This window comes from Salmo salar, chromosome ssa07, assembly GCF_905237065.1.
Source record: "Salmo salar chromosome ssa07, Ssal_v3.1, whole genome shotgun sequence".
NCBI lineage: Eukaryota > Metazoa > Chordata > Actinopteri > Salmoniformes > Salmonidae > Salmo > Salmo salar.
The window spans coordinates 37,922,154-37,938,598 of NC_059448.1; the positions used below are offsets into that span (position 1 = coordinate 37,922,154).

Consider the following 16,445-nt stretch of genomic DNA (forward strand, 5'->3'; position numbering starts at 1 on the left):
TGTCCTTTCCTCCCTCTCTTTCTCTTTCTCTCTCTATGTACCTCTGTTGCTCCCCCCTTCTCTCTCTCTCTCACCCACCCTCCAGGTGCCGGTGTCGGTGGCCATGATGAGTCCCCAGGTGATCACCCCCCAGCAGATGCAGCAGATCCTCCAGCAGCAGGTCCTATCCCCTCAGCAGCTCCAGGCCCTGCTCCAACAGCAGCAGGCTGTCATGCTGCAGCAGGTACCTAACATATACACACACCTAGTAGATACGCACAGAGAGACACGCACAGTAACACACCCACCAACACAATCACATACACACCGAGAGACATTCCCCTAGACACACACACACACACATAGTTACATAGTCATACGCGCACAGTTACATGCATATGGTCACATAATGCCTGCACCCATTGAACCGCGCACACACACACACACACCACACACACACACGCTGCCTGTGTAGCACTGTATACACAATACACATAATGTACAGTACATCTACGCCCGCTGCGCCCTTGACACAGTTATAGAAGAGAGACTAGAAGTGACGCACTTGACCACATCACAACCAATTACCTGTATCCCTCCGAGGGTCTATTTCCTGGGAGCCCTCGGGAAAGGTAAAAGGTGTCAGGATAAAGACATAGTTACTGTAGTTATGAGGAAGTCAATGAAAGAGGGTTGGAGCCAGTACAGGAAGTGAGACAGGATGGGTTATATGTGGAAGGAACTGACTTGTAATTTCATCATTACTTCCTAGATAGACTACAGCGAGGAAAGCTTTAAGTAGGGAATTATTGTTTCATTAACTACCCTCTTTAGTGGAATTTATGAATGAATTAAGTTTCAGGAAGATGTCCCATGCAGGCTAGAAACTGATTGCAATTTGATATTCTTTATAAGCCTTTTTTTTGCCCTACTGTACCTCCTCTGTCTTCAGGAGTCACTGAGCGTCGCATAGACGGCAGCGAGTGGATGTCGTGTGTGATGTGTGTTAAACGCCTTACCTTTAGAGGGATGAATCCGGTCCTTTGAGTGTGCTGTGTTCACTTTAAAGCATTTCAGTGCCTGTCAAGACATTAGACCAAAAACTGTATACTAGTTAATATGATGAATTGTGCCCCCTCCAGTACTGTGCGAGGCCATTTAAAGTCCATATGGAGAAGACATGGCGGGAGAGCGAGACTACAGTATGTGTCCCCCCCTCCCCCCCTGCTAGAAAATGAATCAGATTATGTATGGCACTTCAAGTATGTGTTATACGTAACCAACATGTGTCGGTGTTGTCGTGGCACCTCATTTTCAACGACAGCAACAACAACAAAAAAAATAGAAAAACAACGACAAACAAAATGAATTACAACGTGTCGGAACCTTGGCGACGGCTCTTTTTGCTGCTCTAGTACGGAAACATTGCTGCACTATTATGCCGTATGGTCGATATACTCTGTCTCAGTAAATCGAGGCTTTCCACTGCCCAAAACGTCACACACCGTACCAATGAAACCAACAGCAAAAATAGCATTTGCCAATGTCTATTTACATAGCCAGAAGATAATATGGACATTCTCCGAGGTTACCTGGAATGTTTTTTTTAAATCATCTATCTCTCTTTCTTCCCCTCCCAGCAACACCTGCAGGAGTTTTATAAGAAACAGCAGGAGCAGCTGCACCTGCAGCTTTTACAACAGCAGCACCCTGGAAAGCAAGCAAAAGAGGTGGGTATCTGTTTAGACCCGTAATGGCCTGACAGTGGAAGTGGGAGGGAATGGGCGTGCAGGCAAGACGAGCAGGGAAGAAGTGTAGATGACGTCTGTTCTGGCTGTCTCACTCAGTTCAGCCTTCAGGTTAGCAGCCGTGGTCTGGGGGAAACCTTCCCATGTTTCTGGGATTCCACAGACCAAGCTGGCTAATCCAAAGCCAGTGTTGTCTAATGTTAGCTAATGGTTCTCCCAGTGTTACTGGATGTGTACTGTATGTGCCTTTGATGGACAAAGCACTGACACTTGTTATCTGCCGCTGGGGGGAGACTTGGGGAGAAATCTACAACATGTAAATGGATGGACGTGACGTTAAATAGCTAAAAAGCCCGGTTTGGGCCGAGAGAGCGGACCGAGTCACAGGGTCTGCTGATTAATCAACCGCTTCTGTGGGTTTGGGCCGAGTGGCGAGCAGCAGAAAAGTTAGAGTGTGACGCGCTCATAAATCACACTGACAGCCCGCCAGTCTACCGGGCGAGGCTCGCAGTCTGTCACAGGAGTCGAACATCGCAGCACGCCGCGCCGGGGACAAATCTAAACAAAACACGGGGAAGCAGTTAAATTGATCAGGAAAAGGTATCGCAGGCACCTTTTCCCAGACACATCTCTCTCCCTCTCTCCCTCTCTCCCTCTCTCTATCCCCTCCTCCCTCTCTCCCTCTCTCTCTATCCCCTCCTCCCTCCCTCCATCTCTCTCTCTCTGTTTCGTCAAGCGGCCCATTATGCAGACCGTACAGGAAGCTGCTACTGACCTCCCGGAGGCTTTGTTTCTGTTTGGATTTGTGAATAGAATTTTCAGCCCTCCGTCGCCATCAAATATGGAATAGAAATCGCTCCCTTATTTCTCCAGAGACAGTGGGTCCAGTCCACATGACTTGCGCCATTATGCAGTCTGTTTTCCAGTGAGCGCATCACAAGTTTTGTCTGTCCCCCCCCCCCATCCCACCCCCCCAGGCTAGAAAGGAAAGGGTCTTCCACTGCAGCTTGTCTCTCTGTGAAGTGTGACTTCCTCCACGTATATCCTCAGGAGTGTCTTTCCACAACTCGATGGCCACCTTGGTCTTGTAATTCTTGTCAAGAAAAGCAAAACATTTACCCTAGACTCTCCTATAACAACAAGCCTTTGCTTGAGTGAATTAAAACAAATTGCAATCGAATCTGGCAGTAGAACGATAGCGGAGGAAAAAGAGAGGCGGACAGAAAGAGAGAGCGAGAGAGAGAGACAGAAAGAGAGAGAAATAGAAGTAGAGAGGAGAGAGAGCGACGTGGAGCTACCAGAGCCCGTTGTATGATAGCTCCAGTACCTCCCATGTTTCCTAATAGACCACCAGAGATCTCATCGACAGCCCACTGAGGGCTAAACGTGTTTAGCTGTGAAAAAGAGGTGCCATTAAACTGGTAATGAAGTAATGCTCAGTTCTTGGCATGTTTACTGTTCTAGAAACAGATTATACCATGGTGCTACACAGTTACCTGTCTGATCGACATCTGCAATAACATCAGCTTATGGTTCTGATTAATAGTTGTATTTGTGTCTGTGGGATAGTACTGTTTTGATTAAGCCACAAAAGTCTGGGCGTTTTTTTCCCCCCTTGTTTTTCTGTGGTTGCTTTGGCAGTTGTTTTTTGTTGTTGTTGTTGTTGATGTTATTGTTTAGCTCGGGCTGTCTGGCTGGCCCAGTGGTAAACAGGGTTGGGAGGGTGGATGGGGTGGGGTGTGGGGGGGGTAACGCTGGTGTGCCCAGTTGCTATAAATCTCCCAGCGAGTTCCCCTCGGCCCCATAAGCTGTAATAGACCATCAGCAAATGCAAGACAATTAACTATCAGCTGTGGGGGGGAAGGGATTACCCAGGGCTTAATATCATACAGAGAACTCATCTCATAGCAGTCTGGAGGGGCGAGCGCAGTCTATCAGCCCAGTGTGCCTAGCTATGCCTCGTTCAGCAAGAGGAGGAGACAGAATACAACAGGAACTAGGCAAAAAAAAAAAGAGGCGAGGAAAAAGAGAGAAAGGAAGAGAGGAAGAGAGACAGGCGGTAGTTAAGATCATGGAAGCAGCACCGGCAGCATCGGCAATGGAAGCATCCTCGTCGTCGGTGTGGGCGCCCACTTTTCTTGTTAATTTGTGTCATTTGTGCTCCTTTCCTCCTCCACTCCTCCTCCTCCTCCTGCTCCTATTCACTATAGCAACAGCAGCAGCAGCAGCATCAGCAGCAGCTCGCCGCCCAGCAGCTCGTCTTCCAGCAGCAACTCCTCCAGATGCAACAGCTCCAGCAGCAGCAGCACCTGCTCAACATGCAGCGCCAGGGCCTGCTCTCCCTGCCCCCGGCCCCAGGACAGGCAGCCCTCCCCGGGCAGACCATGCCACCAGGTAAAGGGGTGGATGAAGGGAGTGAAGGGGGAGAGGAGGGGGAAGGGGAGAGAGCCTGGGGTTTCAGGGGCTTCTGGGGCTGGGGGGCTGTAGCGCACGTGACTGCCGGCGGCCACACCACTCTATCTATCTATCTATCTCTCTCTCTCTCTCTCTCTCTCTTCCCTTTTTGTTTCTACCTCTTTCGCTCTCCCTCAGCTCTACCTGTCTCTCTGTCTCTTCTCGTTGTCTGTGAATATTTTTTTTCTCTCCCTCTATTCCCTCGCTCCCTGCTCACCCCTCCCTCTCTGGGTTGTTATTGTTGTTGTTGTTGTTTACTGCCTGCCTCACAGTAGGCAGCGAAGAAAAGAGACAAGAGGAGCCGCTTCCATTTTCTCTCGCCTCGCCAAGAAGTAAACACGTGTTTACCAAAATGGCAGGGGACAACAACAACAACAACATCAACAACTAGGAAGAAACAAAACGAAGGGGGGTGAATTACCAGTGTGGGGCTGAAACAAAAGGACAATGCGCCGTTTATCTAGCTAGATAATATCATTTGTGCTAACTGAATTCTGCTTCCTCTATGAATGTAATCCAGTGGCAGCCATTGTGGATCGATGCCCGTGGATCCCTGTAGATTTCATTGGAACACTGCATTCTTATTAAGCAGAACCGCTGACAAGAGATCATCTCAGTTAATCTCTCAGTGTAGCCGTGTGCCATTTGGTTAAAAGACTAAGCCTGAGCGGGGTATCAACAAGTAAGATAGAGATGTATGTAGGCAGTAAACAGGAGGAAGTTATTTGCGTTGGTTTGTGATGACTCTGTGTTTATGTAGTCTACTCCGGGCATAGTAGTGTATGTGTAAATGGATTGTAACTGTGTTGGTCCTCTGTTTCTCCCCTCTCCCAGCTGGACTGAGCCCAGCAGAGCTCCAACAGTTGTGGAAGGACGTGACCGGCGGCGGCCACAACATGGAGGACAACGGCATCAAACACAGCGTCGTCGGCGGCGGCCTGGACCTGACCACTACCAACTCTTCCTCGACTACCTCCTCTACCCCTTCCAAAGCATCACCTCCCATCTCTCACCACTCCATCGCCAACGGCCAGTCTCCCGCGCTCAATTCCAGAAGAGAGAGAGAGCGAGAGAGGGAACGGGAAAGGGAGAGGTACGGAAAGTGAGCTACTCGTCCGCCACCCACTACACAACACGTTGTACACACAAAAGTTAGGACGCACAAGAAGCTTGTTGTTGGCTGGTAGTTGTTTGTTGTTTCAATGGCTTTTAATAATGTACAAATACATTTGATATCTGTCTATAGAAACTCCCGATCAGAGTGTTTGTCCCCCGTTTAGAAAATGAAAAAAAAAACGTATTTGTTCCTGCCGGGTTGAACGTGATGTTTTGTTTGTTTGTTCAATAGTTTATTAGTGTCTTGGTAATATTCAAAAACCAGCCCCGGCCTCCCTAGGGACAGCGTAGGATGCTATTGAACACAGTTACTTACACCATATCAAAAGCAAGGAGAGGAAGACACCGGCAGCAATACACTGCTGTGCGAGCAGAAAGCAAAGGTAACCACCTTGTACATAAAGTATTTAGTGGCTCCGTCTTTTGAAATTACCTTGCTGCTCCGCTTGTCATGTAAACAGAATGCGTGATGCCAAGGTGGTATTTTCGAATGTTTATCCTTGTGATGCCGCCTTTATATGTGGTTCTGACTGTAAGAAAACACTGTTCACATATCTGTCGATCTGGTTCTATGCATTATTCAAGGCTCTTTCCTGCGATATATTAAGAATGTGGCGTAGTGTAGCGGTGTGGAGAGACTTCAGTGGAGGTGGATGTGTTGTGTAATTGGTTTAAAGTAGATGCTATCTGCTACCGCCACTAAAAGGGGGCTTGAAAAAGATATCTTTAGAAGGCAGATGTTCCCCTAGAAGAGAAACAAAAACAGGAGCAGGAGGGAGGAGGGGAAGGAGAAAACACTTTTTATCTGTTAGTGTTCCCCCGGGGGGGGGTGGCGTCTCGTAATGATCGAACACGGAGTATTGTCAAGGAGAGATGCTTACTAACACGCAGTGGATCGATGGAGGGAAAGCCTGCCTGTAGAAACCGTGTGTGAGCTCTCACACACACACACACACACACACAAAATCCCCCTCACACACACCGACACACAAACACACACACACACCCTCCAACCCCCCAAAATACAGAAACAAGTGGAGCCGAAAGGTTAAACCGTCACTTTTAATAGGATGTGCTGTCTACTCGGGGTCATAACTTATTTGGGTGCCATTATCCAAGCAGAACCCCCTCTTGTCCTCAAAATAACATAAATTACGGAGAATATTATTAATCTCGTGATGAAAATTATATGGCCGTCTGGATTTTTCATGTTTACTTGAAAGCCCTCCGTTGATCGCTTTACAAGATGAAGAAATAGGGGTCGGGGAAAAAATAAAAGGAAATTGGTCCCTCTATGAATGGGTTGGCTGGATGGTTTTTCACACGTTGTTTAGGGGTTTGCAATAACACTGGGGATAGGTAAAGCTCTAGATCAATAATCAGATGTTAACCATATTGCTAGGCCACCCGCCCTCATCTTTTCTCCCTTCTGTTCTTAGGAACACCCTAGTCCCTTTATAGTGCACTACCTTTAGCCAGAGTAGCAAGAGCCTCATGGGCTCTGGCCAAAAGTAGTGCACTATATAGGGAATAGGGTGCTATTTCAGATGCAGACAGTAACTTCCATCCTTGGCTTAATTAGGCTCCTTCCCTCCTCCTCCTAGCATCCTTGGCAGTTGAACTATTCAATAGAACAGGGCTGAATTGACCTGTTTTGACCTGCTTGTCACTGATGGTAACCTGACAGCCACCAGCAGCCTCAAGCCATTATGGCTTTTTTGATGAATCTGACGCCAGTCTACCCTTCTCTCTCTCCTTCTCTCTACCTCCGATCCTTCATTTTTTTCTCTCTCTCTGTCTCTCTCTGTCTCTTTCTTTCTCCCTCTCTCCCTTTGTCTCTCTCTCTCTCTCTATCCATCCCCCCTCTCTCTTTCTCCCCCTTCTCTTTCCCTCTCTTCCCCCCCCCTCTCTCTCTCTCTCTCTCTCTCTCTCTCTCTCCTTCTCTCTCCTTCTCTCCCACTGTCTCTCTCTCTCCCTCCCTCTCCCTCTCTCTCTTCTCTCCTCAGCTCATTACATGAGGAAAGTGGAGCCTCCCACTCCCTCTATGGTCATGGGGTCTGCAAGTGGCCCGGCTGCGAGAGCGTCTGTGAGGACTTCGGACAGTTTTTGAAGTAGGTCTTACTCTGAGAATGTACTCTACGCTGTGTCTTACTCACCTCCCCTCTCCTGTACTGACCGACCTCATATATCATCATGTCTTAGCTTACACTGTGAATTTACTTCATGACTGTGCATTACGCTACAGTCTCCTGTGTTAATACAAAAAAAAAGTACAAGCTCGATGACAGTTGCGTTTAACAACCACGGGCCAAGACAACGGCCCCCATGATATCCGATAAAGCTTCATGTCACCCAGCCAAGCGCCTCTCGTGCCTCTTTCCCACAGCAGAAACGACGTCTTATGTTCCGAGGTATAAAAGTTGCCATTCATCAACTAAGATGAGCTTAGCTGCTGTACATTTTTTGTTTCTCAGTAATGAAGCTGCAGAGGCCTATTCTGGGGGTATTTTCCACAGTACCAGAGTGGCTTTTTGCGAGCTTAATCGAGGGGGGCCCAACAAAGAGATAAACACGCTTGCATCTCAGTGGGGATATTTGAACGTGTAGATTGTATAGACTGTCAGGCGGCTGGCTACATTAACTCTAGATGTAATTGATCTCCGATTTACACCCAAATCTCCTCTTCAGCTCGCAGAGTTGCCTGATAGGCTGGTGTGAAGAGCCTCAAAAAACGAATGGCAGCTTGTAAGGACGCGCAGGGGCCCCCACAATGGCTGCATTCAGTGTTGTCATGGCGCCTGCGGACGGACTGAATGAACTCTTCATGCTCCATCAACAATTTAGTTAATTAGCTCATTTGTAATTGGTCTTCTTTGTTGTCTGGGATGTTAGTGAGGGACATCAAAAGGGGAAGGTGTTCGCTAGTGCCATAGATTACAGGTTATCACGTTGCCACTCTGGAGTAGCTAGGCTCGTTCTCTCTCTCTTCATTCGAAAAGAGAGAAAAAGGGGCCGAAACGTTCATTGGAATATTCTAATTAGATTTGTAATTAACTGAGAAATAATGGTCGCGTCGAGCGTTTTCATGGGTGTAAATGTTCTTGTAAATTCCACACAAACTCTTTTGAAATTGGGATATTGTTCTATTTTGGGAAGGCAGATTCTTCCTTACATTACAGTTCTGTAACTCCATAACTGTGGTTCTGTGATGACCAGGGCCAAACCAGAGTTGTAGGATATAGGTCAGGCAAAACCAAAGGCAGTAGCTTGGTTAATTATACAGCCGTCTGTAGCACCAGCATATGCATTAGGGCTAATGTGTGTCTGTGCAAAGAGAAATTACTGAAAGCCAGACTGGCTTAATATACAAAACCTCTACAGACCCCACAAGTCAGACAGACAAGACATTTCATGTGCCATTATATCAATGCCTCTGTTCAACGGACAGGCCAACAATAGACGCACCTTTGAATTCATTATTTCCAGGTGTATTTCTATGGATGTGATGTGCTTATCCTCAGGGGAAGATGCACTGCGTGGAGCAGCGTGGTGGATGTCGCTAGCAGAGATTTGCTCGGCGAAAGGCAGTATAGGCAATACTATAAGGTTACATTATAAACTGGGTGGATCGAGCCCTCAATGCTGATTGGCTTACAGCCGTGGTATATCAGAACGTATACCATGGGTATGACAAAACATTTATTTTTAGTGCTCTAATTATGTTGGTAAGCAGTTTATAATCGCAGTAAGGCACCTCGGGGGTTTGTGATATATGGCCAATATACCACGGCTAAGGGCTGTGTCCAGGCACTCCGCATTGTGTCGTGCGTAAGAACAGCCCTTAGCTGTGGTATATTGGCCATATACCACACCTCCCTTATTGCTTAAGTATATTCTGGTGGAGGCTCTGGAGCAGAGGATAAGTTTACCCTGCAGCTTGAGAAAGATGTTGGCTGTGTATGAGACTGCACGGCTATAGCGGATTAGTGGTCTATAGTCATACACTCAGTTCACTTTGTCTTACTGAATCCACCCGCTACTGTAAATGGCCTTCCATGTAAACACGGCTAAGTATGTTTACTGTATGGACGTCTTTATAGCTTAGTTTCTCATTTAGGTTAGGGCATAGGTACACAGTAGGCTATAAAACATGTGACTGTATATATTCTTTAAGAACAGTGTAGAAAAAAGGATTGCACAGATATACTTTACAGTAGGCATACACTTTACAGTAGGCATATACTTTACAGTAGTAGACTAGAAAGAGGCGTTGCAGGTAATTCTCTGACAACTGGTATGGTATGGAAGGGACCCTGCTTCAAACAACTGTCTTTACAAAACAGCCTTAAAGATTCTGGGTGAGACTCCACGACGTTGCATCCAGCCTGCGAGGAGTCAGAGGTTCATGTACTGTAACCGGCACATGAAAACAGACAGCAACAAAAGACAGCGTGATCCTGGCAGAACAAAGATGGCTGCTTGTCTGCCTTGCCTTGGAGGAGCTATCGTCTGTGTCAGGGAGAGCCTTTTAATGTTTTCGGAGACGCCACTCATCTCCTCGGCAACAGCCAGGTACACACACACTTTAAAAAGGTTTACATAAAATAGGTGTCAGAATCAAATGGCACTTGTAAGACGAGAACGCGAGGAAGGGGGGGGAAACCTAGGTAACCTGATGGTTGGTTGCTGGAGGTATGAAACAAAATCTCATGCAGCGGGCGCGTTTAGTCATCTTTTGTTGTGTTGCGGTAGGAAACTTGTCAAGATCAGCATTTAATAGCTCTTCAGTGTCTCTTTCATGTGTGTTCACCTGGAGAGCTAGCCTAGAGGTTGGCTGGCACGTTGTGTTAGCTCTGTAGTTCAAATGTAATATTAGCGTGGGAGCGTTCGAGGGTGTGTCGGGGGCGTGTGTGTGGGCGTGTGTGTGTGGGCCTGTGCGCGCATGCTGATGCATGTAAGTGTATGTGCTCCTAAATAGTTTTGAGGCGCATGTATTTTCAAGGAAGGTTTGACAGGAATGAGAATAACTAACTTCACACCCAGGTTTGTTCTTTTAGATGAGTGTTACAGTGATATGTATACATTTGTGGGCATGGTACAGTACTGTACAGTGCAATCAATGCAGAAATATTTGATTCATTCACATCACATACCTTTTAATACTCTATTCTGTTTAGTATTATTATATAATGCTTCCTGCTCTGTGCCCTAGTTCTATATTGATTTACTCTCCCATCTGTGATCTCACACACACACACACACACACACACACACACACACACACACACACACACACACACACACACACACACACACACACACACACACACTCCGAGGAGAGTTAGTTACCGTTTGATTATCATCTCCAATTAAACATCCTTCAGCCCGTCAGCCCATATATATATATTCATACCCACCATCCAAACCTCCAGCATGCCCCGACCGCCAACCCCTCAGAGCAGGGTCTCCCTAAATCGATGCACCTCGCCGTCAACACAGACAATTTATCTGCCTCCTCACTTAACTCTTCCCCTCTCCCCCTCCGACGCCATGTCCCCCTCTTCCCCCTTACCCAGCAGGCAGTAGCATCAGAGAGAGAAATGGCAAGCGGAGAGAGAGAGAGAGAGAGAGAGAGAGAGACGTTAACCTGACCGCGAGTGTCTCTAACCGTTGCTTAATTAAACCCACAAGGCAGTAAGAAGCCCCCGGATAGGCCCCCTTAGCGCTACTCTGCCAGACGTCTGGCTGGGTGTGACAAGACCTTTAAAACTGAGGGCATTACATTAGTTATGCATATGCTGCTGTCTGGTCTGGTGTGGGTCTGCAATGTGTGTTTGTGTTACTCTGCGCCATGCTAGACAGTCAGGGAGGATGGAGGCCCCGGCCTAGCTAGCATGAAGGGTCTGGGTCGACGAAGCTGTGATAGGACACATGGACAATTAGGCACACCATACTGTATGTGTGCTTGAAGGTATATTAGCAGGCTCTTAGAACTCTCAGTGTATAACTTCAGTATATTGTGTATATATTTGTCTTAGTGGTCAGTGAGGATACAAAATGGACAACATAATATGATACTCCATAGGAATAACTATCCCAAAGTGTATAACAGCCACTTCTCATAAACTAGGAACCTTTGCTTTGTTTTTGTCTAGAAAACCCTGCTATACACAACACACAACTGTATTAGTGTGGCCTCTCTGTCCCTGAATCCCTCCATCTGTCAATCTCCCCAGCTCTCCCTCTTTCTTTCTGCCTTCCTGTGCTATTGGGCCCATCACATTGGTTATTCCCCTCTCAAAACAAAAATCAATATGCCTGTAAAGTGACCCATAAATTATGTGGTGGCTCCAGAAATGTTTGTTCAGAGCTGTCTTTGTGAAGGCGTCCGGCCTCTCTTCCCTCGCTCACCTCTCTGTTTGAACTGCTCTGAGTCTGACTGGGCCCGGCTCATTAGGGGATATTCTGGTGACGATGACGGATAACCTGTCTCTCTCGCTTTCTCTTTCTCTCTCTCTCTCTCTCTCTCTCTCTCTCTCTTTCTCTATCCCTCCTTCTCTTTCTATTGCTTGTTGTCTCTCACTCACTCTCTGTCTCTCACTCTTTCTGTAGCTCTCGCGCTGTCAATCTCTCTCCCTCACACCATCTCTCTCTTTCTCTCTCTCTTTCTGTCTCTCTATGTCTCACTCGCTCTCTCTCTCTCTCTCTTACACTCTCTCTCTATTTCCCTCTTTCTTATTAATGCATAATAGCAGCGCTTGCCATTTGAATATTTCATATGCAGGCCGTAATCTGTTTGTAACCGCCTTGCTAACTGGCCAGCGGGAGAAGAAGAGGAAGACAAAAAAAGGGATCATTTGAAGAAAAAGAATGGTCGGAGGAATATCGAGAGGCCTTCTGCAGCTAATTCACAACCTCCCCCCTCCAACAGGAGAGACAAAAAAAAACACAGGATGCTTGTCTGTCGATGAGAGGGAAACTTAATAAAGATTTTTTATTTTTTTTGTATTTGGTAATGAAGGATCTTCAGGGATAGTGGGCCAGCCCACTTGGTGCTTTTGAAGTAGCTGTAATTTATGACACACGCCATACATCAAGTGCATAAGATAGCATTATGAGCATTGAAATGAAAAGGGTATTTGCAGCATTAGTTCCCTCTTCCTGCGAGGGACGTGATTAAATGATTAATGAAATGCCCCTTTGCATGCGCATTCTGAAACAGCAATTAGACACGGGCTGGAGAAACCCACCAGTCCAGCCTCTCCCCCTCCTTTCAATGCTATCTCATTCCTGATTTATAATGGAACATATCTGAGCATTAGACCTGAAATGGTTACAAAAGCATAAAACGGGAATGAAATTGGAATGGTTTTAAATGTGCCCGGCCATAATTGAAAGGTACTGGGCGATTGTGATTACAAACTAAGGCAGTGATTGTCAAACTAAGGCAGGCTGGTGAATAAGTTTGTATTGTTTAGCACTTTGCTGTTAAACAGTAAATAGAAAAAGACTATAAAATATAATATATGGTGGAACTTGTGTGTGTGTGTGTGTGTGTATATGTGTGTGTGGTGTGCGTGTGTGTGTCAGAGAGAGCGATTTAAGCTCCCACTAATGCACTGGAGGCAGTGCTGTAAATGATCATTGAAGGGTCTGCAAGCTAACCTATAATTACAGGAAAGAAAGTGGCAGCTCTGGCATTTCATAACCATGTCTTCTCAAAGCCCGCTTTGTGAGTTTGTCACCAATGATAATTCAGATAGAGGCTCATTACCGAACATCACAACACTTTAAAAAACCTTTTTCGCCTTTGTAGCGCGGTGCAGGGAATAAAGGTCTATTTTAATGGTGAGGTTCTTTTGTGTCCTGCAGACAAAATCCAATCAAGACGAACCGTCATCAACTGTTATGGCTGTCTGCTTTTTTAGAAATATATTCTAATGAAGGAGATACATTTAATAAGTCTGCCGCTGAATAAATGCCCACTTTGGCAGGGGAGCGTTTTTTTAAACGTTACTCAACGTTAAATTGCCTTTATTGTTTTCTGTAAATGAATTGGAGACAAACCCATTGTGCCAGAGCAGGGTCTTTTATCCTCTATAGACTAGTGCTCTGGGTAGTCACTGACTCCCATCCACACTACAGAGGGCCTATTGTCATGGAAGATATGCTGCTGGAGTCATATTGGAGATGCTTTCACTGTTTTATATCAGAACAACATGCACTAGTATTACATATCATTTCAGAATGATGTTGACAACAAAAACAACATCATAATAATAATAATAATTTATGACAATACATAATTTAATAAATTATCACAATAAATTATCACATTTTTGCATTTGAATAATTTATATTAAAATGCCTGATTTTGTGAATTTGTATGCATTTAACATCATTAACGACTTCTCCCTCCCTCCCTCCCTCCCTCCCTCTCTCTCTCTCTCTCTCTCTCTCTCTCTCTCTCTCTCTCCCTGTCTCTCTCTCTCCCTGTCGCTTTCCCTGTCTCTCTCCCTGTCTCTCTCCCCCTCTCTCTCTCTCTCTCTCTCCCTGTCTCTCTCCCTGTCTCTCGCCCCCTCTCTCTCTCTCTCCCTGTCTCTCTCCCTGTCTCTCTCCCCCTCTCTCTCTCTCCCTGTCTCTCTCCCTCTCTCTCTCTCTCTCTCTCTCTCTCTCTCTCTCTCTCTCTCTCTCTCTCTCTCTCTCTCTCTCTTTCTCTCTCTCTCTCCCTGTCTCTCTCTCTCTCTCTCCCCCTCTCTCTCTCTCTCCCCCCTCTCTCTCTCTCTCTCTCTCCCCTCTCTCTCTCTCTCTCTCTCCCTGTCTCTCTCTCTCCCTCTCTCCCTGTCTCTTTCTCTCTCTCTCTCCCTCTCTCTCTCTCTCTCTCTCTCTCTCCCTGTCTCCAGGCACCTTAACAATGAGCATGCTCTAGACGACAGGAGCACGGCCCAGTGTCGAGTCCAGATGCAGGTGGTACAGCAGCTAGAGATACAGGCACGGCTCTTTTAGCATTATTACATTGTCATTGATTTCTAATTATTTTCTACCTGCCTGTTTGTGTGGCCGACTAGACCAAAATGCAGCACACTAAGAGGTGGACACAAGCACACCTAACAGAAGCTTATATACCGAGACCTAAACAAAGGAATCTTTGGGCCCGCACCAAACCCATTGTGACTGTTTTAATTGAATTAAGAATGTGCTTATTTTCTCTCCTTTCCAATTAATAACGGAGTGCATCTCTCCCCTTTCCCTGCATGTTAATTAAATGCACTTTGCACCTGAAAAAATGTTCTGAAGAAGGGAACTATTTTTAGTAGGTGGAGCGTGACCTTATTAGCGTGTCACGCTGCCGAGATAATGAGTCCGGTGATTGAACGACATTATTACTCAGCATCCACGCCATTCCCACATTGCACTGGATTTACACCACAGCTGTCTATTTTCTGTACTGGATTTACACTGTGGTACTGACGGTCAGGCCTGCTTTTAGGCCCGGGGTAGCATGGGCAAACAGACATGCTCTTCCAGTTCCAAGTTCCCACACACTCTCTCCCTCTCTCTCGCCCTCTCTCTCGCTCTCACACACTAAGCTGGCTTGATGCTGGTCTGAATGCTGCCCATGCCTTCCACTTTAAAGTTTTTTTCCACTCCGACAAACATTTAGTATTTATGTTGTTGGGGTTTAGGAGGGTCTTAGAACAACAACAAAAAAGAATAATTCTTGTTTATATGCAAAAGAAAACGAAAAAGTATTGGGTTTTTCTTTCTTTTCTTTTTTGTTTGTTGCTGACACCCAAAGCCACCGAACCACGTGTTTACAGTGTGACCAATTACCAGTCGGCGTGTGCTGTTTTATGTCCTTCCTCTCCTCCTTTTTTTCCCTTCACTCCATCCCTGAGAGCCGTCACTGGTAATAAGGCCCAGTTCAGTCTAGTCCAGTGTTGCTGGATGCTGCTGCCTCTGTCTTGGAGTTGTAGCTAGCGCAGGAGGAGTGGAGTTCGGTCTGTTCACACTGCCTGGTCCCTGTCACTCCCAGTGAGTTAGATTGATGATAGCAGATCGCAGGGCCACTAACTGGACCTCCAAGGGAACAGGGGGGAGCGTGGAGGCGGGCCTGGCGGGCACTCTGTTTGGAGGACCCCTTCACCTCTTGGCAGCTGTTGGCTAGAGTCCATCTCTCTAACAGTGTCCACAGGACTTTGAGGAGGCACTCAGGACCCTCTAATTTAGAGCCTGAGTAGCTTGTTGCTGTCAAAGCATCCGTGACCTAAATTCTGCTATTGACAAAAAGATGAAGCGCTATTTGTTTTCCCTGACCTCTTCGCACTAACTCCCCCTTGCCCGACACCACCACCAGCAGCAGAAATATTTTGTCTCTTCTCTTCTCCTCTTCCTCTCCTCCGCTGGTTTGGTTTAAGTCTGTGTCTTCAAGGCAGACTTAGCTAGGAGCCCCAGACAGGGCATATGCAGGATTCATTACAAGAGAGACAAGCTCGATAACAAGATGTATTACTGTTGCAGTCTGGGGAAAATCGCTCATTTCTAAAACTGTTTTATTTTCTCTCCCTCTCTCCGCTAACAGCTTTCTAAAGAACGTGAGCGTCTTCAGGCGATGATGGCCCACTTGCACATGCGGCCCTCGGAGCCCAAGCCATCTCCAAAACCTGTGAGTGCATATTGCTCTATATACAGTAAACAGGGTTTGGCTGAATGAGCCCCAGCAGATGAAATGAAACAGTTTAACCGTCAGCAGTTAAAATGGATGGAGGGATAGAGGGATGATAGTGGGATGGAAAGGCAATACCAGGTTAAACATCTCCCATCAGATACAGCTCAGTCTATGACAGAGAGGACAATAGAGCCAGGCGTGTATTAAATCACAGGCTTGAGTCCTTTGCCAAAATGCTGGGGCCATTTCATTGTGATAGATATAATGGTCAAAACAACCTGTTAGCAACGCAATAGCTGCTTAGCACCACAGTCCAAAGCAGCACTTAAAGTCGAGTGAGAGAAATGAGAAGATGTTTCATTCGGACAACAAACACCTCGACTGATAGCTGTACTGGTAAAGATGATGAGCAATGAAATAGCCCAGTAATAAGTATGCAATAAAATGGGCCTAAAATGGATACAAAATCCTACAAATAT

At 46.4% G+C, this 16,445-nt stretch overlaps 1 protein-coding gene across 18 annotated transcripts in view; it reads left to right on the forward strand.

Annotated features, from left to right (window-relative positions):
* Nucleotides 1–16,445, forward strand: part of LOC106609245 (forkhead box protein P2) — a 118,465-nt gene that overhangs the window by 83,127 nt on the left and 18,893 nt on the right. For 9 of the 18 annotated variants that reach the window (XM_014207815.2, XM_014207816.2, XM_014207807.2 and 6 more), the window contains 8 exons: nt 86–223; nt 1,122–1,181; nt 1,620–1,709; nt 3,938–4,121; nt 5,016–5,283; nt 7,304–7,408; nt 14,201–14,288; nt 15,880–15,963. In XM_014207815.2, coding sequence (XP_014063290.1) covers nt 86–223; nt 1,122–1,181; nt 1,620–1,709; nt 3,938–4,121; nt 5,016–5,283; nt 7,304–7,408; nt 14,201–14,288; nt 15,880–15,963 — 1,017 coding nt within the window. The remainder of the gene's footprint in view (nt 1–85; nt 224–1,121; nt 1,182–1,619; nt 1,710–3,937; nt 4,122–5,015; nt 5,284–7,303; nt 7,409–14,200; nt 14,289–15,879; nt 15,964–16,445) is intronic. The other 9 variants (XM_014207817.2, XM_014207812.2, XM_014207814.2 and 6 more) reach the window with 5 other exon arrangements.